Source organism: Papaver somniferum, chromosome 7, assembly GCF_003573695.1.
Source record: "Papaver somniferum cultivar HN1 chromosome 7, ASM357369v1, whole genome shotgun sequence".
NCBI classification, from domain to species: Eukaryota; Viridiplantae; Streptophyta; class Magnoliopsida; order Ranunculales; family Papaveraceae; genus Papaver; species Papaver somniferum.
This window is the reverse complement of record NC_039364.1, coordinates 135,164,610-135,188,259: the sequence shown is the minus strand read 5'-3', so window position 1 is coordinate 135,188,259 and position 23,650 is coordinate 135,164,610. Positions and strand designations below refer to the sequence as shown.

The window sequence follows — 23,650 nt, the reverse complement described above, 5'->3', positions numbered from 1 at the left end:
CGAAGCCACTTTAGTTCCGGAAGAAAGCACCTCCGCCACTCCGGGAGCGAATGTCTCTGCTAAATGATAATTACAAAAATGCACTCCTCTACGACCTCAAAAGAAAACCTTCTCTCCGATGGAACCAACAAATAAAATCAACATCGGAACATAGGCAGAGCCAAAGATGATCAACATTGGAACTTTACTAGAAGAGGAAGAGGAAATGCAACTACAAAGGTGTTTGAAGGTAAAAACTGGTTCTGCTGTTTTTTGGTAAATTTGGGATGTGTTGATGAGAAACGAATTAAAACCCTAAACAAATGCACTACACGAGAGTACTTTTAGATTCGAGAGATCAATATGTAAGACTCTGGCCTAAACCAAGAAATGGTCGTTCCAGATTCAATTCGGTCACAAAGTGAAAGAGAAGGGTTGATCTTAGGGAGGGAAGCGAAGAAGATGTTTGAGATCAAAATGTTGAATTATGAAGGTGTGGTTGTTTATGACTTGTATCAGAATGTTGAACTGCCTTGCAGAATGGAAGCTATCAGCTCTTGAAGTTTTCTGGATACTTGTGTTTACACTTGCGTTGTTCGTGTTTGTTGATGTTGTTTGGAAATAGGAGAAGGACCTATTTATACAAGTCATTGGGCGCGAACCCTCATATCGTAGGAAGTGGAGGAAGTTGAGTGATGGAGTAGTGAGGTCGTGTAGGTGATTGCACGATCACGTCTTATCCCACTTCCCTCATCATATTAACCGTTCATGCCTCCTGACACGTTCTTATATATGGGCGCGTTGCAAGCCGCACGTTGTAAACCTCCAGACCAATACCCCAATAAGTATCCCCAGTTTATGACATGTTTGATGTCTCAAGTAAGTGGGTCGAGTTGTGGGACCCGCAGGAAATATCACGTGATGCTATTAGGTTAAATAACTAAGTTATTTAAGAAATCGATATTCATAAAATATCGTGTATATTCTATGTGTGTAATGCATCGAATATGATCAATATGTATGAAGCATCGCTGTTTTAAAGCTTAATAGAGTAAGTCGCGGATTAAGCGTCTTAAAATAGCAGCATGTTCAAACATCTTCAAGGGATCGTTTGAAGGCTGCATGGGCGGGCCATCCCTTGGCCGATCACTCCATGTGGTAGAGTGACGGATGGTGATCACCAAGGTGCCTCATTGGCTGTTTAAATCTTAGCCTAAGATGTCCGACCAAGCTGGCAAAGTTGGACGGATGAGATGATCTGCGACACATGTTTGCGACCGTTGATGGATTTTAGGGTTTTAAAGAGGTGCGCAAGCATCACTCTTTAGCTTGACCGAAATCAAGCATGGACAAAGTTTTTGGTGGGACCGGCCGGGCATGCGTGTAGACGACTTGCCGGTGTACAAGTACATGCCATTCTGTCTCGCGGAGGTGCGATTTTGGCCACTCAATTTTTCTGGCAAAGGTGAGTGGTCGTGATTGATTTGCGATAGAAATCTTTTGCCGCAAAGGATTTTAGGGGGCCACGAGATGCCATCTTTGGACACGCGTTTCGAGGCGCCTGGCCATGGTCCACCTTGGACGACCGGTTACATGCGCAGGTGGTCCCACGATGATCATGTTGATGCTCTCCGGACCTCCTTAGTCTATATCTATACCCTCCATCCGAGCTGGCGAAGATGGATGGTCATGATCAAACTGCGACATATATGTAATGCCACAAACCCTAATTAGGATTTTGGATCAGTCACGCGTGCGCAACTTTGGCCAAATGGTTTGGCAGGCTATGCTCCTCCTTTGGGGAGACCGACCCTGCGGGGCCCATGTTGGGCCGACGGTGAACTTATGTGTTCCTGCCCGATGGTCCTAGGCGTGATCTAAGCCATCCAAACATGCTGGCGAAGTTGGATGGCTGTGATCGATTTAGGACGCTAGTGGGATTTCCGCGACCCTTTAAGCATCACGTCAGCCATACTTCGAGCAAGCGTTCATTGTTCTAGGGCTAGGTCGTGAGAAAACTGATCCGGTGGGTGAGGAGTGGGCCCGCTAATGTGTGCATTAGCGCTTCACTGATCAATCGTGGGATGATCTAGTTTGTCCAACCAGGCTGGTGAAGTTGGACGATCATGATGATTTTAAGACTGCTTTGAACGGTCTTGCTCGTTTGAGCCTTCCCCAAAGCAACGCGGCCATATCTCTTTGAAACCGTCGTCTGACATGCGTTAGGGGTATAGCGTGGTGTTCGACCGGATAGGGCATAGGCGGGACCGCCGGTGGTCATCGCAGTGATTTCCTATTTCTATCAGGGTTTGGCTAGGCTTGTTAAATCATGCGGCCAACTTGTGTGGTTGTGATTGTTTCTGAGACTGATATGGACAGTCTAGATTTCCTTTAAGGAAATTAAACATGTTCGATCGAGCTGTCTTTAATTAAAAGCGCATCGACTCGAAACTCTATTTGTCAGAAAGTGATGTAGCATGTGTGGGTATTTCATGCGTATCTCAATATTGGCACTTCGGGAGATTCATGCTACTCTGCTGAGAGTGAACACTTAATCGTTATGTCATGTCAATAAAGAGAGTTCAGCTGAGAACATAGCACAGAAAATATTAGGCAAACAATGCACTAAATGGATAATGCTACTAGGAAAATTCATATAATATTCAGGATTTTTGCACCATTCTGAATGAATACCATACATATTGAATTGCTCAATGAGTGAAGAGGTTTTTGCACTCATCACTTCTTAAATGGATTTATACCCTTGCAAGGCGTCAACGCATTAAATACATGGTTTTACAATTTTAGCCCTATTCTAAAAACCACCATCAACAAAAGGTTACTAAGGGATTGCGTAGATATATTTTCATGGTCAATGGAAGACATGCCAGGGATTGACCCGAATCTGGTCTCCCACCACCTTCAGATCAAACCAGAAATGGCACCATTCAAGCAACGTATCCGCAAGGTGGCGGATATATACCTGGAAGTAGTAGAAAAGGAGTTGCAAAAACTTCTAGCAGCAGGATTCATATGACAAGTCAAGTATCCCACTTGAATATCCAACATGGTGATTGTGCCTAAGAAGAACGGAAGCGTACGCATTTGCATCGACTTTAGCAATCTCAACAAAGCGTGCCCTAAGGACAGCTATCCGCTGCCAAACATTGACCAAATGGTCAATGCAACTGAAGGTCACCAGAGGCCATCCTTCATGGATGGATACGCCGGTTACAACCAAATCGCCCTTGCAGAAGAAGACCAGGATCATACTGCGTTCTTTACCCCACGAGGCTTGTATTGCTATACAAGGATGCCTTTTGGACTACAGAACACGGGGGAAACATACCAGCGATTGGTAGACAAAATTTTTAAGTCATAGATAGGAAAGATACTAGAGATCTACGTGGACGATATGTTTGTCAAGAGCAAAGAGTCGAAAAACCACCTGTCAGACCTAAAGGAAATATTCGAAGTCATGAGAAACTTTCACATGAAAGTAAACCCGGAGAAATGCATATTCAGAGTAACTTCAGGAAAATTCCTAGGATACATGGTGACTAAGCAAGGAATAGAAGTGGAACCCGAAAGGGTCAGAGCAATAATGGAAATGACATCTCCACAAACGCTAAAAGGAGTACAAAAGATAAATGGAATCCTAGCGTCCATGGGAAGATTCACAGCAAGGTCATCGGATAAATGTAAAGAATTTTTCGATACGCTAAGGAAAGGAATCAGGTTCATGTGGACCACGGAGTGCGAACAAGCTTTACAAAAGATCAAGGAATACTTGGCTTCAGTACCCATCCTACAAAATCCGGAGACAGGTGAAATACTCACCTTATACTTAGAAGCAACAAGCTACGCTATGAACGCAATATTGGTACGAGACCAAGACCAAGGATAAAACCCCATATACTACATCAGCAAGACACTCAGTGGAGCGTAACTACACCAAGGTGGAGCAACTTATATATGCCTTAGTAGTGTCAACACAAAAACTAAGGATATATTTTGACGCACATACCATACGAGTCTTCGCGGAGGCTCAGATTGGTCAAATCCTCGATAACACGGAGAAAAATGGGAGGGTGGCAAAATGGAATGTCGTGATCAAACAGTTTCACATAATCTTTGAAACTAGGAAGGCTGAGAAATCACAGATCTTAGCAGACCCACCTCCCAGCGACGAACCGTAGATAGACGACATCCCAGGAATGGAGGAAGACAAGCAAGAACCAGAAGATCTCCTGGAACCTCAGAATTCACGAAGGTGGGAGATATTCGTAGATAGCTCCTCCAATGGAGAAGACGCAGGCATTGGGATTGTAATAACAACCCCCACCGGATACCGACTCATCTCAGGTTAGAATTCGAACAATACACCAATAACATCACAAAGTATGAGGCGGTCATACATGGTGTACGCTTGGCACGGTAGCTAGGATTATCAGATGTTCGGTTGACTAGTGACTCACAGTTGGTCATTAGACAAATCGAGCTCAAATACCAAACTCTGGATCCAGTGCTATCATCGTACCTAAAGCTAGCTCAGGAGCATACAAGAAGAGATGGTGCGAACAACTGCACAACATCCTATGGGCCTATAGAACTACCAGAAGGTCAGCTACGGGAGAAACTCCATTCTTGCTGACCTACGGAGCTGAAGCAGTCATCCCAATGAAGATAATACTTCCAACAACAAAAACGGAGGCATGAGAGAAGAATCTAACAACATACTTGATGTTGGAAAATCTGGATGATCTTGAAGAAAGACGAGAAGTAGCTTTGCAAAAGATGGTGAATTACCAACGAAGGATAACACTGGAATACAACAAATGGGTCATCCCTAGAAACTTTGTGGTCGAGGAATACGTGCTATGTCATATACCACCATATCAAAGAAAGAATAAGTGGAGCAAGCTAGCTCCGACATGGGACGGGCCGTACATCATACATGACATCGTCGGAAAAGGGTCTTACTACCTAAGAACCCCAAAAGGTGAAGTATTACAACACCCTTGGAATGCAATGTACCTAAAAAAGTATTGCCTGTAAGAGAATGGTGATTACTCAGGAGAAGAAAGGAACGGGCCATGACCCATCTATCCCTGATCAAAGGTATTATGAACCTTACTAATCAATGAAAGAAACTTTTTGCTAAAAAGATAGTTTCGATTAATATAATTGGGTTAGAATAGACACCCTCCGTCAGGATTAACGATGAGACAAGGCAAGACATAACTGTGCATATGTCAATACTCGTATCCTCGGAGCAATAGCTCCCTTCATGAGGAAATAAGAAAAAGTAAGATATCCCCTATAGAGATACCTTGTCGAAGCAAAGCAGTCTTCGCGCTGAATGCGTAGGGTTACAGGAAAACTATTACTCACGTAGGAACCTTCGCCACCACGGTACCTTCTGGCCAAAGGATACTTAGATATGACGATGAATGTTCCACCAAAGGTTAAACATACCTTAGCACCTTGTGATAACTTAATTGTGCAATCAATTAGACACAATACGTCTACAAAAAAAATGTACATGCAGTAACATAGGTAAAATAATAATGTTACCAAAATACGACTGACATGTCTTAAAAGTTGCAGATAAAGAAGGTTCAAACCATCACAAAGCATTGTTTCAAAGAAAGGAGACAACACAAGGGCACCTCAACTGAGGACATAGTACAACAAAGAGTATGGTTAAACTAAGTTGGATACGACAGAATCAAGGGTAAGGAAGACGAGGAAACACAACTCCCCCAGCTTGGAGATCGGCTTCCGCAAAGGCATTGTTGATGTAGTCAATGGCCGAACGCTCAAATTGCACCTTCATCTGGGAGGAATGAGCCTCCAGATCCGAAGATGATTTCCGACGAAGCTCCATCATCTGAGCTCTAAGCTGATCGTTAGCCTGCTGGAGAGACTCAGCCTTGAACTTAGCGGAGGCATCAAACTGATGAGATATCTCCAATGAAGATATTTGGCCTTCAAGACGGTTAATCTTGGAATTTTCACCCACAAGCTGCTCTTGGAAGATACAACTACAGCACCAGTAGTAGCCGAGACAACAGGCAGTATATCGCTAGGAGAAGAAAACTAAGGTACCTTAGGAAACGAAGCAGGATTTGCAGCTTCAACACTAATTGGGTTTACCAGTGAAGTACCACCACCAACTGGGAGGTTGTCACCCTCCACAGAGCCAGCACAGATATGACTGGGGCTATTCTTGGTAAAATCTTCCTCAATATCGTCCAAAAGGGGACTAAAGGCAGTATCCTCAACGTCCTCCATGTCTTCGTCATACGGCACCTCCTCACCATCCTTTGGATCCTCATTGGATTCCTCAAGATTAATCACAGCCTTCAACTTGCCTTTTCTCTTGGAATACTGTGGAAAAACACATGCGCAGGCCAAGGATCAGGGGCAAGATACTAGGAAAGCATACAAGCACAATGGTATGGCTAGGCTATAATCCTTACCTCCGCAGGTGTTGGTGTAGCTGCGTCACCGAAGCCTTTCTTTTACTGGTCCTAGTGGCTACAGAATTACCAACAGAGCCCGGAGCAGTCCTAAAAACAGAACCCGGGGCGGTTCCAGCAGAAGAAGCAGGGGCAGACTACAAAAGAAGGCCATCAGAATACCAAACAAAGATTGCAAAGCAAAAAATAAGATTAAAAAGCTCCAAATAAAGCAAAGGTTACCTCACGATAAGCGGCAGGGTTGAAAACCCAAGGATGATATCCATCATACTTCTCAGGCAAGGAGAAAGATATACGAGGGACGTTGGGATATGCGATAGTAAATCCGTAGGCCCAAGGAACCACCACACGAATAGGAGTACGATCCCAACGATCATCATGATCAAGACGGATGTGGTCAGGCTTCGGGAAAAGTATTTTAGCAGAATAAGGGATAACAGTCAGACCAGTCTTATCAATCTCCTCCAACATACAAAGGTTGTTACCCTCCCTAATCTGCTTAGAAATAACATGGATACGACGGGGGCCAACACTCCAAGAAGAAGATTAATTTTCTAAATAGCATCAGCGTACGTAGCGTTGAAGTTGGAAGGGGTGTAATCATGTTGCTTAGACCTCCCAGCAGCATAAGGGTCATAAGACTTCAAAGTAGTCTTTTCCTTACTACGGTACCAGCACTCACGAAGGGCACGCCAGTAATTACTAGTGTATTGCATGACTCCTCGGACCTGAGTCTTGTTCGCTGGGTCATCCATGGTAGAAAAAACGTCATAGTAGAAGGGATCCTTTCTACTAAACAAAAGAATGATCATACCTGCGGAAAACTGGACAACACTAATCAAAAGATTGTTCTCATCGTAAGGAAAATCCCGGATTAGGGACTCAGTGAGAACATCAGGGCCATTGACAAAGAAGATCTCAAACTTATGGAGGCGAAAAGACTTGGTGTTCTCAGCTAAGGACAAGTGAGCGTATCTATCTTTGTCACGCAGTTGCAGCCTTTGAAGCTCATAATGAGGCGGAGGAGGAGGAAGATCCTCAACAGCAACCTCATCAACCTTAGGGTCTGCAGAAGTCTCAGGGACCACATCCATCTCAGTACCAGCAGGTACCTCAGCATCCTCAGGAGGTGGCGAAGGTGTAGCGCATCAGGATGATCCATACGCGGAGGTGGCTCAGTAGACGACCTAGGCTTAGGATCTCTACACACAGGTTTCTTCGGAAGTCTCATGATCACTAACATCACCAGGAAGAACAGTCCATCAACAATGGCGGACTGGAATTACAGTTGACCCAGAAACAAAGCTGGGGAAAAAATGATAGTACCTTGGGCATGGGTTTAGCAAAAACCAACCAAAGAAAATGATTTCATCCTCCCAGTAAGCAAACAACAGAGTATGGTCGGTCAAACACATTCAAAATTTTGCAGACACGAAAAAATCATGGTACATTCATGATGAAAAACACGAAAAGGAAGTGAATCCATGTTCTCAAACAACACAGAGAACACACCAAAAGTTGCAAATACTGCATGCAGACATCCAAGAACATCAATGGTATTCAACAACAAGTAGCAAAAATTGAAGCAAGGCGAATCCAGGGTAAAAATTTGAACAACCAGAGAAGAAGTAAACGATCACTTACTTGTGTGTGATGATCAAGTGATGAAAAAACAGAGCCTTGGGGAATCGATGGAAGACCAACAGTTAAAAGTAGGAGAAAATCTCTGAGAAAGGGATGGAGAGCGACAGTTCGGGGAGAAAGAAGGGAATTAATGAAAATTCCTTCTCTTTATTCTCTTCTTATAGGCGGCTGGAGAATCCAAAATTTTGGATGTCCCAAAATTCAAGGGGAATTTATTGCATGAAAAGACATATGGGGACTACCCAATCGGTACGTGCAAAAATGGCGGCGTTACGAGAGTTTTTCTTCCAATCCTGCCAAATGGTAGAATATGAAAGAAAATGGACAAACTGTGAATACGAATATTCCGCGGAGCAGGTGTCAGGATCTTAGTGGTTGCGTACAGGATAACTGTGTAGCCCTCGCTATACATAGAAACCTGAGTAGCAGAGGATACCTTCACAGATCTACTTTATCTCATCCCAAGAAGGGATACCTCGACGTCCAAGATGGAGACAGTAAAGCCTAGTCTAGAGAGAGACAGCTGGCGAAGGAACAGAGGTAGATGACATATCTAATCAGCATTAAATGCACAAATCTCTTATCTACATGCATAACCAAAGCACGTGGAGAGAGATGATGTGGCGGAATCTAATTGGCAAAGGCTAGCGGTGAACAAAGGTACAATCTGTACTGAGGCTGGAAAGTTCACAAAGGAACGTGGGTCAGCTGAGGTGGCATAGTCCGACTGGAGAAAGCACGCGGTGAACGAAGGTACCATTTGTACATAAGGTATATAAGGGATCGATGGACCCAAAGACAGGAGAGATATACCTGGAGCAGAAGGGACTATAAATACCAAGCTTCACCAACAAATTAAGGGCATTCAATATCTAGGAGAGAAGATCTAGTCTTAAGCTTATACCTATTTAATGTTTAGAACTTAAGTATTTACTTCAACTTGAGTTCTCTCTATTACTTTGGGAAGCATTTAAGATCTTTGTAACCACCACAACTTAATACAAACAATCACTCATTACCCCGTGGACGTAGACGAAAGTCGAACCACGTAATCACTTGTGTCTCATGATAACTTACTAGCTTTACGTTATATTTGTGTTCTTCGTTATTACTGTGACCTCGAATATCTTTTATTACTTAGCATTATCAGTTCTACAGAGGCATCAGTACTACTTCGTATCCGATTCTCTGAGTTGTATACATTAGTAGACTATGGGAAAATTAGTAGTCACAATAACACTCCGCAAACCGAGCGTGCATAGAATCCCTCTTTGCCATCCTGTGCTCATGGAGCGCCTCAACCTCGGCCTTCACCAGCGATAAACGCGCCAACTCCGGCTCCTTGAACATCGAAACCAGCACGGGGACTGCCGCTAGTGTTAATACATATCCGTGAAGGGAGCGAGCCATCTAAACGAGATAGTCGACAGGAAAAGGTAAAAATGGGAATGATGCACTCAAAACCGATTATCGGATTGGGAGCATGATACTCTTATATAAGGAAAGCATCATCATAAATGATGTAATAACCGCCCTGCCTCTGGTGACACGTGGTGGCTGAGAGTGTAAAGAGATTTGACTACCAGGTCATTTGGTAATTGATCCAATAGTCAGGGGACTAATGTTGATACATGAAAAATGATACCCCTTAGTTGATTCGGGACACCCTCAAGAGGGGAGGCAAGCCTAGCATGAGATGTGGAGACTTGGGGACTAAGCCCAAGCCCAATGAGAAGATACCCATGAGATAAGAAAGACAAGGAATGGATTAATAGATAAGGAAGAGGTTATATTAAGGAATGGCATTAGAAGTAATTAAGGAGATTTATGACATGTGTCATGATGTCATAAAAGGAGAGATTTTTGGGAAAGTCTATATAAGGAAGGACAAGGTACAATGGAAATGCAACTCTCTTTCATACTATTCCTAGAAAAGTGAGGTCATTTGGTGTGATTAGTACGGGTAGAACCAAAAACTAAAATCACCCCTCAACAATTACCATTTGTGGAAAGCTCCTTGAATCTTGGTAGAACCAAAAACTAAAATCACCCCTCAACAATTACCATTTGTGGAAAGCTCCTTGAATCATCTACGTAATGAGTATAATAAAAACATAAAATTTTATTTTACGAAAAAAATATCAATTGTTATAATTTAGTGTAGTTGAAAGAGTAAAATCCAAGCATGTACATTGCATGTATGGTTTAGCTAGTAACAATAATAAAAAGAAAACTTTCCAAAATTTATGAAATTGCCATTTTGGTAAAAAGTTACCCGACTTGGGTTAAAGAAAAAGAAGGGCAAGTTGACCATGTGAAACCAAAACGAGCACATTAAAGAAAAACAGAAGGGCAGCAGAACTGCAGTTGCAGTGAATTACACTTCCTTTTAATACTTTTTCCCTCGAAAAGACGTTTCCTCTTTTGCTGTTTGCTTCAGTAACAGAGAGAGAGAAAGAGAAAGAAACGACAAATTAAAGAGATCCCATCTCTTCATCAAAATATAATCCAAAATCTTAATCATTCACCTATTCTATCTATCTATTTCTTTCCATCTGTAATCTGTTGTCTCTGTCTACAATGTAAATTCTTGTCAGTTGTTGCAGAATTTGTCAAACACAACTACAACTGTTAAATTAGATAAAACACAAGGTATATAAGAAGATAGAGATAATAATTCAGGTTCGAGGAAGAGCTTGAAATGGAGGTTCGAAACAATGCAGGGGGAATCATAATGGGATAGACATGACCACCACCACCACCACCACATCACCACCATCTCAGCATCAGCATCCTCTTCCTTCCCCTAATAATAGCAAGCAAATTAAGCCCTCTTCTAAACCAGTTGATACAAATTCTGTCACTCTCAGGTACTCTTGCCTCTCTCAGTATGCCTTTCTTTTTTTAATGAGTAATTCAAATTCAGTTCAACTGTGGAGTTTATGATTGGATAAATTTGATTGGTTTTTGCAGGTTACAGAAAGAATTAATGTCTCTCATGGTAACCCTTTGTCTCTTGCTCTTCTTATCTTATGTAAAAGAACTGTCTTGATTTTGAGTATTTGTTGAATTCTACACTCTCTTCATTTTGGGTCTTTTTATTTGTTTGCTCGATTTTGGGTCTTTTAAAAGTAATCAATTTATAACCATATCAGAGGATGGTTCACTCACTATTTACGCAATTACTCTGTCAAGTCATGAGTTACTTGATTTTCTCAATTTGTTGGCTCCACTCTCCGTGATTAAATAGGAAACAGCTCATTTGTACGTGTTATCAAAATTATTTTCACACAAGTTTGCAACTATGGTTTGTTCTTAGTAGGAAGTCTAGAACTAGCAGTGTAGTTTAGAAAAAAAAAAAGGAACCTATCAATAGGCGAGCTAGCCTTATGATATGATAAGGGATAGCTCCTTAAGTAATTGATGTTTTGCTGGACAGATGAATGGGGGTGATCTTGGGGTATCGGCGTTTCCTGAAAATGAGAACATCTTTTCGTGGATTGGTACTATCCAAGGTGGCAAAGGAACTCCGTATGAGGATTTGTCATACAAGCTTTCGCTACGGTTTCCTCTGGATTACCCTTTTAAGGCTCCGTCTGTTAAGTTTGATACAATGTGTTTTCATCCAAATGTTGACCAGTATGGGAACATTTGTCTTGACATCCTTCAGGTATTTTTACAACTGAAAGCTTCTAACAGATGGTGAATCCCAAAATTCAAGATAAATGAAAGAATTGGTATTCCGTGCTATATTTTTCCTTTAAGAATTGAAAAATATCTCCTTTTGAATTGTCATAGGACAAGTGGTCCTCAGCTTACGATTGCAGAACCATCCTTATATCCATTCAAAGTTTGCTGGGAGGTACTTATTCCTTGTGTCGTATATTTGATTTGGTAACTTAATCTATCTGTGTCCCTGGTTAACACTGCAGTGTGTATGTTATCAGAGCCAAATAATGAGAGTCCTCTCAATAGTTATGCTGCATCACTATGGAACAACCAAGAAGGTATGGGCTAATACATTGTGTTTTTTTTTTGTTTTTTTTTTCTTTCTTGCATACTCTCATTTCTTTCTATGGCTAGTGTTCCGCATCTGCTGCAGTTTTTGGTTTGGACATGTTCAAGTTGACTCATCTGTAGACTCCCTTCCTCAACCATTTATGTGTTCCCCATTTGCTATCGTTCCCTTGCCATTATCGGTTATAAAGAATTTATTTATTTTGTAGTAGCTGATAGGAAATAAATAAGAAAAGACAACCCCAAGGAACTTATATATGATATGATGTCTAAGGGGGTGAATCTTTAATCTTCCTGCCGTTGGTTGAAGAAGCTTCATTATACCCTTTCCTTGATGTAGCAGTTCAAGTGACTGTTGGCAGCTTGATGAAATCTGCTGCTTTTCCTTCTCTGTTTATTTGCAGACTACAAGAAAATTGTTCGGAAGCAATTTATGGATGAAATCGAATTTGAAAGCTGATGTAGCAGCGCATATGAATGTTGATCGCTGTCCATACACTTCAAAGTAGCAGGGGCACATTTCTCCATAATGCTCGTAATGAAGATGTTTTGTTTTAGTAGGCAACAGATATTAACTTCATGTTCTTTTATTGTCGCTGAACTAGTGCCCGCACCTAGGCTGTTTCCATCACCTGTTACTCATCAAGGAATTGCTTCTTCTTTTCTTTTTTCTCCTTATCGTGCTTCTCTTGTATAAACATCTGAATAATGTGAAATATAAAAATTTACAGTTGAATAGGGTCAGATGTCACTGGGATCGTGCAAAAAACACATTACCGGTAGGGATGTAAAGTCTGTCTGGGGTATGGCTGAATTATTCAAGCTACCTTTTATTGCAGTTCCTTGCTTATACTTGTTAATACAAGACTCATCTCTCTACCTTGTAAATGAGCCAACTTTTTCTAACTATCAGCAGCTTGCATGTGTGCTCTCAAAAGTTCCATCATACCCTGCAAGTTTTATATTTTTTAGACTTCTCTTGCACAACCTAAAACGAAAGCTTTTTATTTATTTATTTTGAAAGTATTCCAACATGAAAGTACTGAACTACTGAAATGTTAGATTTAGAGAAATACTCAAGCTATTTATTTATTTATTTTGAAAGTATTCCAACATGAAAGTATTGAACTACTGAAATGTTAGATTTAGAGAAAGATTCATTTGCTACGTATGCAGTACAAAATTAATCTTCAGTTATATCCTCACCTGACCTCCTACTAGTAAATTATAAATCTCACACCAGAAAGTTTCTTTGTATAAGGAGTGAGCATCCAACTTTTGTTGTGTAAAGTTCCTTACAGAAGACCCAGAACATATAATATTAGAGTTCAAAGTACACTGTGAGACATGCACCAGGCAGAAAATTTAGCCTAAAGATGATAAGCTTAATATATCATTAGAAATGTAAAGTTTGTCCTTTGAATGAATTGGTAACTAAATCATAAATATTTCAGAACCAGTTTAAGATGATAAATGAACATCCCCCTGCCCCCCATGTACAAGTTGTCTCTTAAACCACTCCTCCGAGAGTTGTTTATCTGGATATAATATTTACACAAGTTAAATAGAGAGAACTAAATAAGAAAAGAAACATCTGAGGCTTTTTTATTCGTCTTTCACAGCAGGAGACTTGCAAATAGGGCATGCATTCTTCATTGACAACCATTTTCTGATACAACCTATGTGATAATCGTGGCCACAGTTCTTCACTGCACCAATCACTTCCTTGTCCTTGTAATCTTCCTGTCCATTTTCAGTTCCAAAAAGACAAACAAGATACAGATTAACTAATTTACTCAATTCAACAAACAAACAAATTAAAATAAAAAAGTTGCAGTTTGATGAATCTTACCAGGCATATTGCGCAGGATCCTTCATCCTGGCTTTGATCAAAAGAGCAGCATATAGTTTCAATCAAACACTTTGAGATCACATCTTCAGACAAACCTGTGTTGACGGTTCCAATCCTTTCACCCAGATCAAGCAGCTCCTGCATCATCAACCATCAAATGCTTATCAAGCTTAATTTTAAGAATCTATCAGTTACATGAAAGAGTAAAACTAAAACATGGATCGAAATAATAACCTCATAACTCATGTTATCTACGTCTAGCCTCATGTCTCTATGCTGATCAAGCAAACTTCTTGAGCCATACATGACTGAGCGTTCTAACATAGAAATCCCCTGCACATAAAACACATGGAGACTTCTTCAGAGGACATAAGTGGGAAACGACGCAATTGCACTATTCAGAAGGGGAAAGATCCCAGAAGACATTCCTGCAAGAATTTTATCAGGTAACTAGATCATGGGCACAACACTCTGGGTTTTCTTTTTAAGAAGAAAAGCATACCTCAACAAAACGAGCATGGGCATCTATCCCACCAGTAGCTGAGTGCAATCTTGGATGAGGTATCCCCAATCGTTCGCTCCTATCAGGTCGACGCCATCCCACAGCAGACCTTATATGTCTGGAATGATTATCTGACATTGAATGCATAGTATTCTCAGTAGCTGGGACGTATTCCCTATGCGGGTGAGTAGATGCGGTCTCATAAGCAAGAAATGTCCTCTGAGCAAGATTACTGCGTCCTCTTACACCTTGAATATGAGGGAGATTATGGGTTTGCAGAGGGACAATAGGAGTTCTCCTGGAAGGTTGGTCATGATTGTACCCACTAATCTCCTGAGAAATACTAGAACTACTGCTTCCTACAGAAAATTGGTTTGTTACATGACTGAAGCCACTAGTATCTGCAACTTCCACACAGAGTTTTGTCAGAAAAACGACAGTAACATACTCATTTAACAAAGAAACCTATTTTAGTTATTCATTATTATATAATTCCTTAATCTAATTAAAATTTCCAAGAATTTGGATACTGAAATCTTACCTGAAGGTATAAGTCTCCCTTGAGCAGCGGAAGAAACAGGGATATAATTCCACTCATGAGCGGTTGCACCACGACTGACACCAGTGCAGTCAACTGTGCCGTTCTGGCCTACAGGTCTGCCTGTTGAAGGAAGACGACGAGATGGGTTGCTTAACAAATGCAGCTGAGGTAGGTCTTGTTCCAAGTCAAGTGCAATTCGGCCTCTAACATTCCTCTGAGAATGCTCTTCGCCAATTGAAAGGTTGCTTCCTCCATACGTGGAGGCAGCACTCATGGGATCCCAAGCCCAATGTTGAGGTTTCTCTGATGGCAAATCAAGAGATAAAGAAACATCAGGGGTATTTGTAGCGTTATAGTGTCTGCTACTGCTGCCGTTTTCAAAGACCGCGGAAACTTCTGCCCTTTTCCTTTTGCACGGCCCACTAATGTCACCTATCGTAGGAGTAACGCTACTGCTACCAAATCCATGGTTTAAATGTCTGTGATGACTAGAAGAAGGCTGGTCAGCATAATTATGTGGAGCAGGCCACGTGCTTCCACCAGCTGTGGGATGCAAGGTCGGATCATAGGTTGGCCCTGAAGTAGTCACTTGATGATGTGGAATTTCCATTGTGATATTTGTGGAACAGTACTCATTTCCCCTTTGCCCAATATTTCTGTGGGAGGATTCAGTGCTGCTACTTGATGAAGAGTACTCATTTGAACTTCGTCTCTGAGAGGTAAAATTGATTCCTCCGGCAGGTAAATTTTCTATAGGAAATACTGAACCACCAGTATCTGCAGCCCCTGTCCAACCTGCAATAAAAATATTAGAAGTAAGATACAGACCAACCTATGAGGATTAGACATATCATTATGTCAAATATTTGGCAATGAGGTCAGACAGTACCCAAGGGAATTAAAGAATGCTCAGCATGTAGAGGACTTGGGTTCTGATCATTGTCCATCTCAAACATTTGGGGAGTGCCGAACAAGTGCCTATGCCCCATAACTATGTGATTGAAGTCTCGTTATGCTCCAAAGGAAAGAATAAACGACCTGCATGCAAACCGAAGCAAACAATAAGTTCAAAAAGGAAATCCTGCCACATGTTTCTCTGGTACGAACTCTAGACAAACATGAGCAGAACCGCAAAAGCAGCTCCCACTCACTCAAAACTAACGAGGAAAAAGTTCAAGGCTATGGAAACAACACGGCGAGGAGCTATGTAGTACGAGACATGATCAGAAAATAACAAGCCACACTAGCTTTCTGGTAAAGTTCATGTAAAAAAAAAACTAGTATTACTTGCTGCTAACATAGTCATTCTGAGCAGCTAAAATACTTCCCTTGGCATAAATCTAACAGTTGATAGCGTTTGAAGATAATAGTTGAGGTGGGCTAGGACAAGATGCAAAACTACACCATGAAGTTATAATCCTGCTAATTTCTTGTACTGGTATCATCAGTTCTTTATCTCAGGAAAGAAGACCCTGAGATGGTACATATGCAAACACAAAATCCATGTGGCCAGGTTGTGATAATCTCATCTCATAGACGAGGCTCGCGTCTTAAACCTCTATTCCATGGTGAAAGCTACTTCCTCTTCAATGGACCAGCAATAACCCCGGAAACATATATATTGTTGTTTTTGTTATGTTAGAACAGTTGAGTGTGACTATTCAACATTCATAATTGACCACGAACTTATAAAGCATCTTTGCAATATTTAGATATCAAGTGAGGATAGCTTCACCAGAGAAAAAACTTCTGGTATAGTAGTAGCTCATTACATTCAGGGAGTCAACCAGCACATATACATTCAAGGAAGGACAATGACAAGACATGGTGACACCAACTCTACTGTAATGTCAGCTTTCCAGCTTGAAATTCCAAATATGGTATCCAGTACCATCTGCATGAGGCAGAACCTTGCAACCTAGTTCTATTTTTTTAAGCTATTTAATAATTTTTATCCAACAAAACAGAAGAACAGCTGCAAAATTTTAATTCTATCTAGGCCTCTGCCAGCTCAAAATTATGCAATAGCAATACTTCTGCCCTATGAATCCCATCAAAATATTCTTATAAGCATATTCTCCGCCAAGATGGCATATCGAACTTAAATTGCTGTTCGGCTGAACTTGCGTAGCTTTGGCCAAATGGCAGTAATAACTGAGCTTGCATAACTTTGGCCATATAGCAGTAATATCAAACTTAAATTACTGCTCGGCTGAATTTGCATAACTCTGGCCATATGGCAGTAATAACTGAGCTTGTCATAACTTAAGAAATCCATGGAACCTTTCACACAAGAAACATTGTAGCCTGACACTGAATGCCAGCCACTTGCTTTGGAGTGGAATTTTAGCAAATGCCAGTTAAGAAAGGACCATCCTTTAAGACAGAAAAACAAGGTGGCCATAATGAATTGTATGCCAACATGGCAACTAACTGAAACGACATAATTAACTGATCTCCACCGTCCACCTTCCTAGGAATAACCTAGAAAACCTTGACCTGGGCTCAATCAGAGAAGGAATCCCTTCCTCTGTAGCTGAGGAGAAACCAAAGACTGCAAATAAGAAAGCCACCAAGCACTACGCTTAAAATAAGGAACTCTACTACTGGCCCCAATGTAATAAATGAAGGAAAGCGAGGAACATAGTTTCTGCTGTTATCCAGCTGAAGTGTGCTATAAAATCAAGGAGTTGGATGATTTAATGGACAAAAGTAAACGAAGTGAAAGTCCACATTGGTTTCATTAACCTATCTACCCAAGTGCAGTGACAAGATCGCTAGGTAATAGTTAATCCACTAAAATCAGTTGGCACTGCTAGTGCACATAAAAAACAGAAAGACAATAGAGAGGGAAAGAAAGAGAATTAAATCCTAAGAACTATTTCTCACCTGTGTATACAAGAATCCTCCCACACATGATACACAACAAGGGGGCCACAGAGAAGTCGAATTTGAGTAAGGATGACTAGCAATATTCGACCACCTCGATTTTTTGGTCGATTACGTATTTGGTCATGTACCTGCATATTCAACTAACCCACTATACCTAAGGAATTGCAGGGAACATGATTAGAATATTTAGCTAATCTGAGCACGTCCTCTTGGAGACATTTAATAGAAAGGCAGCAACATATGAAACAGAAAAGGAATTTAAGGTTACCTGCAGGCTTTTTTTTAGTGAATACCTGTCTTAACAACTGACAACAAAATTATGCACGGAATAGATAGTACTGGGTTTAAGGGTAGGTATACTTGAGCACATGAATCAGTAAAGCGGAAATAGTGAGAGTGAAAGTATGAGATTAAAATCACATTTCGTAAGGATAACAATAGCGAAGAACTGGAGTATTGAGCATCATGTTGAGGTGAACGCGTAAGTATGAAAACTGTTAAAATGGTTAGACAAGAAGGCATAGGCATAACTAGTGAAGATAGAGAATAGAACCCAAGAAGGAGGCCAAGTTATCTTCACGAAGATTATAAACATAAGAAGCTAACACATTCTTCAATTCTACTTGGTTTAAATACCACTAAATCACCAATGCATAAGTTAGATTAATACCTTAGTTAGACAAAAACACAATTCCGTTACTGCCGGCGCGGCAGTGTTAGAACCGTGACAAGGTTAATAGAGCTAAGTCTCTCCATTAAGAGCACCGCACCTATGATCATCGTCTACCCAGAAACCAACATTTCCAATCTCTTCTAATGACCTCCAATCAGGACTCAACCCCCATCTGCAAAAGGAAGGAAAAAAATACCATCTCCATCTTATTTTCCTCTGTAAACCTACCAATCGAGATCCAACAACTGATCTAAAATAAACTCAAAGAGGTGCCAGAATAAACACCCAAATATATCTAGATATCAAAATTGCTTTTTTTTTATCTATCATATCCTACCAGAGATTATCAACCCATAAACCCTCAGTTAAATGACCAAATACTTAATATTAACGACTGATCTAGCAAATTAAAACATATAAAAACCCTAAGACTTGCTCAAAAGAACAGAATTCTCACCACATAACCATGATCATACAAGAGATTTTGCATCAAAACATCAACAGCATAAACATATTGTGAATAATATTGATGAATCAGGATACAGATTATGAAACCAAAATCATAAAATCAACAAACTAGGAATTATACCTTTAGATTGCAATCAATACCAGAAAGTTCCTGATTTCAAGCAATTTTGAATTTATTTTTCACTAGTGAGATGAAAATCTGGGAAATCAGAGGTTTGATTAGTTGGTGTTGTTGTTGTTGAATGAAAACGAAGAAGATAAAGAGATAGAGAGAATTTAAGTTTGACAAGAAACGCCCTCCACCGTACCAGAAAAAAGGAGAGAAAACCGATAGAATTTAAGCAAATTTATTTTATTTGGCCTTCTTTTTCTTCCTTGTTCATTCATACTTTTGTAACTTTTCTCATTTAGCGCGATATTCTACTCCAGGTGTTGGGATTCCGTTTTATAGCCACGCATTAAAATTTGACCCAATTTCGCTTCTTTCGTTCGACACCCACCTGTACTATATAGTATATACTAGCCAAGGCAACTACGCAGTTGACACGCTGAAATTGGGACGGCCACAATTGGATGTCGAGCAACATGGACGTGTTTCCTGTTGTGTTTTCTTTTTTAGCATGTTTGGGTTGGGATAAGAATTTGGTGGGAGAAGGAAACTCTATTGATGCTCACTTGTATTTTTATTTTGACACGGATGCTCTCATATGTAGAGATTCATACATTCTCATAATATTTGTGATACTATGCATTACCTCTTACTTATCATTCTTCTAAGATCTGGGAGTCCCAATCTCTTTACAACTACAATACTAAAATACTTGAGTTGAAATCAAAACCTTCCGAATGTCGCATGGGAATTGGTATAAACAAAGGGTTTCATATCTCTGTTTTCGGACCGGATGATTTGGTCCTATTTAATAAATATGAATTCCCGGATATCAATTTTTTTCTTCTTTGAGCGGAGGTTTTATTAACAGAAACTAAACGTTATAGAAAAGAAAATGTTTTTCCGAAAATACACGGAGGAGGCTGATTAAACCAGCACTTACCTATAGAGTTTTGTCCGGCTAATTTAGCTAAACTATTTGTTGTCCCGTTACAAATACGCTTAACATATTTACAAAGAGGTTGGGAAAAGAAAGTAAATCCATTTTTAAAGTACGTGTCCAAGGAAAATAGCTTCCAGCTAATAGAAGAGTCTCCATCCTTTACAACGTTCACCAAAAAGAAATTATCCGATACAAACAAAACTTTCTCTTTGTTGAACTCCTTAACCCATTCTATGGATGTTAGCAGAGATTTTCCTTCAGCTTCAGCTTCTATCACTGATTTGGCTGAAGTACACCAACATCTTGCAACGACAAAGTTTTCATTCGATCTATAACAACCAATCCACGTCCTGCAAGCAAAGAAATCGTATAATACAGTAGGCTCATAAAGTAAAAGATTTGTGAATATGATAGATTTTATCAATAAGAAAGATATATAGGAAGCTAGAAACAACTATGATTCTTGATGACTTTATCTATGAACTACCCTGATAATAGTATCCACCAATAGAATTATCTTATTGAGATTTCTTTCTGAAACAAACAGAAAAGAAAAAGAAAAGCTAACAATTCACTTTGAATATCAAGTAACAAAAACGGAGACAGAAAATTAAGCATTTCTAACATACACAACTGATGCAGTCATGAAGATTTTGCTTCTTTTGTACCGGACCTGTAAGTGAATTTTGTTAGAGCACTGCTCGGTCGTACTCGCAAGCGTTGCTATCTCAAGCTTATTTGTCAAGTTTAGTTGTCAAAACCATAAGTCTTGATTTCTAGTCTACTTATAGCTATGTCTCGGATTAGGATAGAATGTGTAGTTGAGCTTTAGACTTCACGGCTTTCATAGATTGAAGATGAAGATCTACTGAGGAGGGCTTGGAGGAACTTCATCAACAAAAGGTATGTGGAGACTTGAACTCATCTATCACTCGGAAGTCTATTCTATTTTATCTCCTATTGAGACTAACTCGTATAGCTATATAGACTTTAATATTATACACATCTGATATTTCAAGATGAGTTTAACTCGCTTATAATTTCTCAAAATATGTGTTGGAAAGCTTTTTGCTTTAACTGCGTTTATCATTATTCTTGACGAAAGTCAAAAGATGATCATGTAAAAATCACCTTGTAACATCTTACACGATTTGTGTGAGACAGTCATTTGATGTAGATTCAAAATGTTTCGTATTGATCATTCAATCACTTGAAAATTTCTTATAAGCTAATATTTTGTGTGAGACGGCTATTGTCGTCTTCTAAGAATGTTTCAATTATTGAAATGGGAGTTTAGAACAATTAATCATTTTCTGGATATAGCACAGTATGCATACCCATATGCAAACTGTTGTAAGTATAATTCAGGTCCGGGAACCAAGTATACATACCCGTACGCGAATAACTGTGAAAGATCGGGAACTAAGTTTGTGTACCCGTTTGCAAACTGTTTCACCTGAACTCGGCCTGGAACGACAGTATGCGTACCCGTTTACGAAATGTCGGAAAAGATCAAAGTCCGGAACTTAAGTTTGTGTACCCGTTTGCAAACTTATGTGGTTAAGTTCTAAAATCAGTTAAGTATGATTTCATACTCATCAACAAATATATTTATATATTAAGGAATGCAATCTTTGCAAACCGTGGCTAAAATATTCATGATCTGATTCTTTTGAATCAATCTGATTTTGCTTCAATTGTGTCTTGTATACTTCTATGAGAATATAAACAATTGAACAACTCTATGAGTAACACAATTAGATATCATTTGGTTTAGAAGTGTTAAGATGAACATGGTTAAGACAAAAGTGTCCATATGGCTAACTTCGGTTAACTGTTATTGAGCCAACTCAATGTACACGTTAAGGTACGGTTACCCATATCCAAATGAAGGTATATTTCATTTTTATATAACAAGCTAAGACCATCTAACGGTGGAAAGATATTATCTTGAATCTTAAATCAGGTTTTCATCTAACGGTGAATATTGATTTGCTTTGTTCCAAAGTTATCAAACCCTGATTTGAAGGCTATATAAGGGAGAACTCTAGCAACTGGGAAACCTAATCCACACACCTCTTGTATGATACTAGTTGTGACTAGAGTCGATTCTCCTTTAACCTAGAATTTTCCTAAAACCATTATAGGTTAACGAATTGAAGACTTCATTGGGATTCTGAAGCCAAACCCAACTATTTTCTCTGTAGTTGTGTGTTCTGATATTACTTGTTCTATCGTATTGAGTGTTATCTTCTTTAAGATTCGCTCGAGATTTATCTCCGATATGTAAGATATAAAAAGTAATCACAAAAACTTGTTCTACTACAATATAGTAAAGTTATTATGAGGTGATTGATATTTCTAGGATGTTCTTCGGGAATATAAGACCGGACTATCAATTGGTTCCTGTTCACCTTGATTTATCAAAAGACGGAATAAAAACTCGTAGGTATTTCTGTGGGAGACAGATTTACCTATTCAATAGACTTTTCTCTGTGTTAAAGATTTGTTTATCAAGTCTTCGACTTTGGGTCGTAGGAACTCTTAGTTGTGGGTGAGATCAGCTAAGGGAATCAAGTGCGCAGAATCCGGCGTGGTTCAAGAGGCGTAAGGAACGCTACTGTACCTTAATCAGTGTGAGATTAGGGATCAACTACATTCCAGTCCGAAGTTAACTTGTAGTAGGCTATAGTCTGTAGCGGCTTCATACAGTGTGGTGTTCAAATCTGGATTAGGTCCCTGGGTTTTTTTGCGTTTGCGGTTTCCTCGTTAACAAAACTTCTGGTGTCTGTGTTATTTCTTTTCCGCATTATATTTGTTTATATAATTGAAATATCATAGATTGTGCGTAGTTCAATCAATTGGTAAATCCAACCTTTGGTTGTTGATTGAAATTGATTGACACTTGAAGATTGGTTTTTTATATTGTTCAAGTTGTTTCTCATAATAATCAGGCTCACGGATTCTATATGTTTGATTTGATGATTACTTTGAGAAACATAGATATAACTCTTGGATATATTTCCTTGATTGACTCTGACTGCCTAGTGGATTCTCTTGGAATTATATTGGAGTTAGTCCATACAGATTACCTAAACGAAATATTGGATGTGGTTGTTAGACCCCCGCTTTTTCAATTGATATCAGGGCAGGCAAACACGTTAAAGACCTCATAAACCGTATTTGAAGGGAATACCTCTGAAAAGGAAGCTAGCCTTCAAAACCTAAATTCTGATTGGGAAAAACTCCATATGGCTGATGAAGATTCGTTTGATGAGTTTAATCACAAAGTGTCTGAAATTGTTAATGCATCTTTTGCATTAGGTAAGACTATTCCTGAAAAGGACACTTTGGTGAAAATTCTCAGATCGTTTCCAGCTAGATACGATTCTAAGAAACATGCCATCGTTGAATGAAATAACCTTGATACACTTTCCAGAAATACTCTTGTTGGGAAGTTCAATATCTTTGATGATGAGCAAACATCCAAACCTGGGAAGGATATTGCTTTCAAAGCACAAAAGAACACTAAATTGCTTGACAGA

The 23,650-nt window shown here is 39.8% G+C and overlaps 2 protein-coding genes across 8 annotated transcripts; one reads left to right on the top strand and one right to left on the bottom strand.

Annotated features, from left to right (window-relative positions):
- Positions 1–10,580: 10,580 nt before the first annotated feature.
- On the top strand, positions 10,581–13,031 carry LOC113298504 (probable ubiquitin-conjugating enzyme E2 C). Its single transcript, XM_026547271.1, has 6 exons — positions 10,581–10,978; positions 11,082–11,109; positions 11,548–11,778; positions 11,907–11,970; positions 12,056–12,115; positions 12,530–13,031. Exons 1-6 carry the CDS (start codon positions 10,854–10,856, stop codon positions 12,583–12,585), a joined length of 564 nt encoding a protein of 187 aa, XP_026403056.1. The 5' UTR covers positions 10,581–10,853; the 3' UTR covers positions 12,586–13,031.
- Positions 13,032–13,496: 465 nt separating this feature from the next.
- On the bottom strand, positions 13,497–19,471 carry LOC113298502 (probable E3 ubiquitin-protein ligase ZFP1). Of its 7 annotated transcripts, none has more exons than XM_026547269.1 (9): positions 19,362–19,470; positions 19,175–19,252; positions 18,583–18,757; positions 15,910–16,058; positions 15,021–15,815; positions 14,480–14,880; positions 14,212–14,310; positions 13,978–14,115; positions 13,497–13,868 (listed from the first exon to the last, which is right to left on the bottom strand). In XM_026547269.1, the coding sequence occupies exons 4-9, from the start codon at positions 16,007–16,009 to the stop codon at positions 13,731–13,733; spliced, it is 1,671 nt and encodes a 556-aa protein (XP_026403054.1). In that variant the 5' UTR covers positions 16,010–16,058; positions 18,583–18,757; positions 19,175–19,252; positions 19,362–19,470; the 3' UTR covers positions 13,497–13,730. The 7 variants fall into 7 exon arrangements, with proteins under 7 accessions (XP_026403054.1, XP_026403050.1, XP_026403051.1 ...); XM_026547265.1 differs by adding an exon at positions 17,910–18,066 and having other exon boundaries at positions 19,175–19,452; XM_026547266.1 differs by adding an exon at positions 17,910–18,052 and having other exon boundaries at positions 19,175–19,452.
- Positions 19,472–23,650: the final 4,179 nt, after the last annotated feature.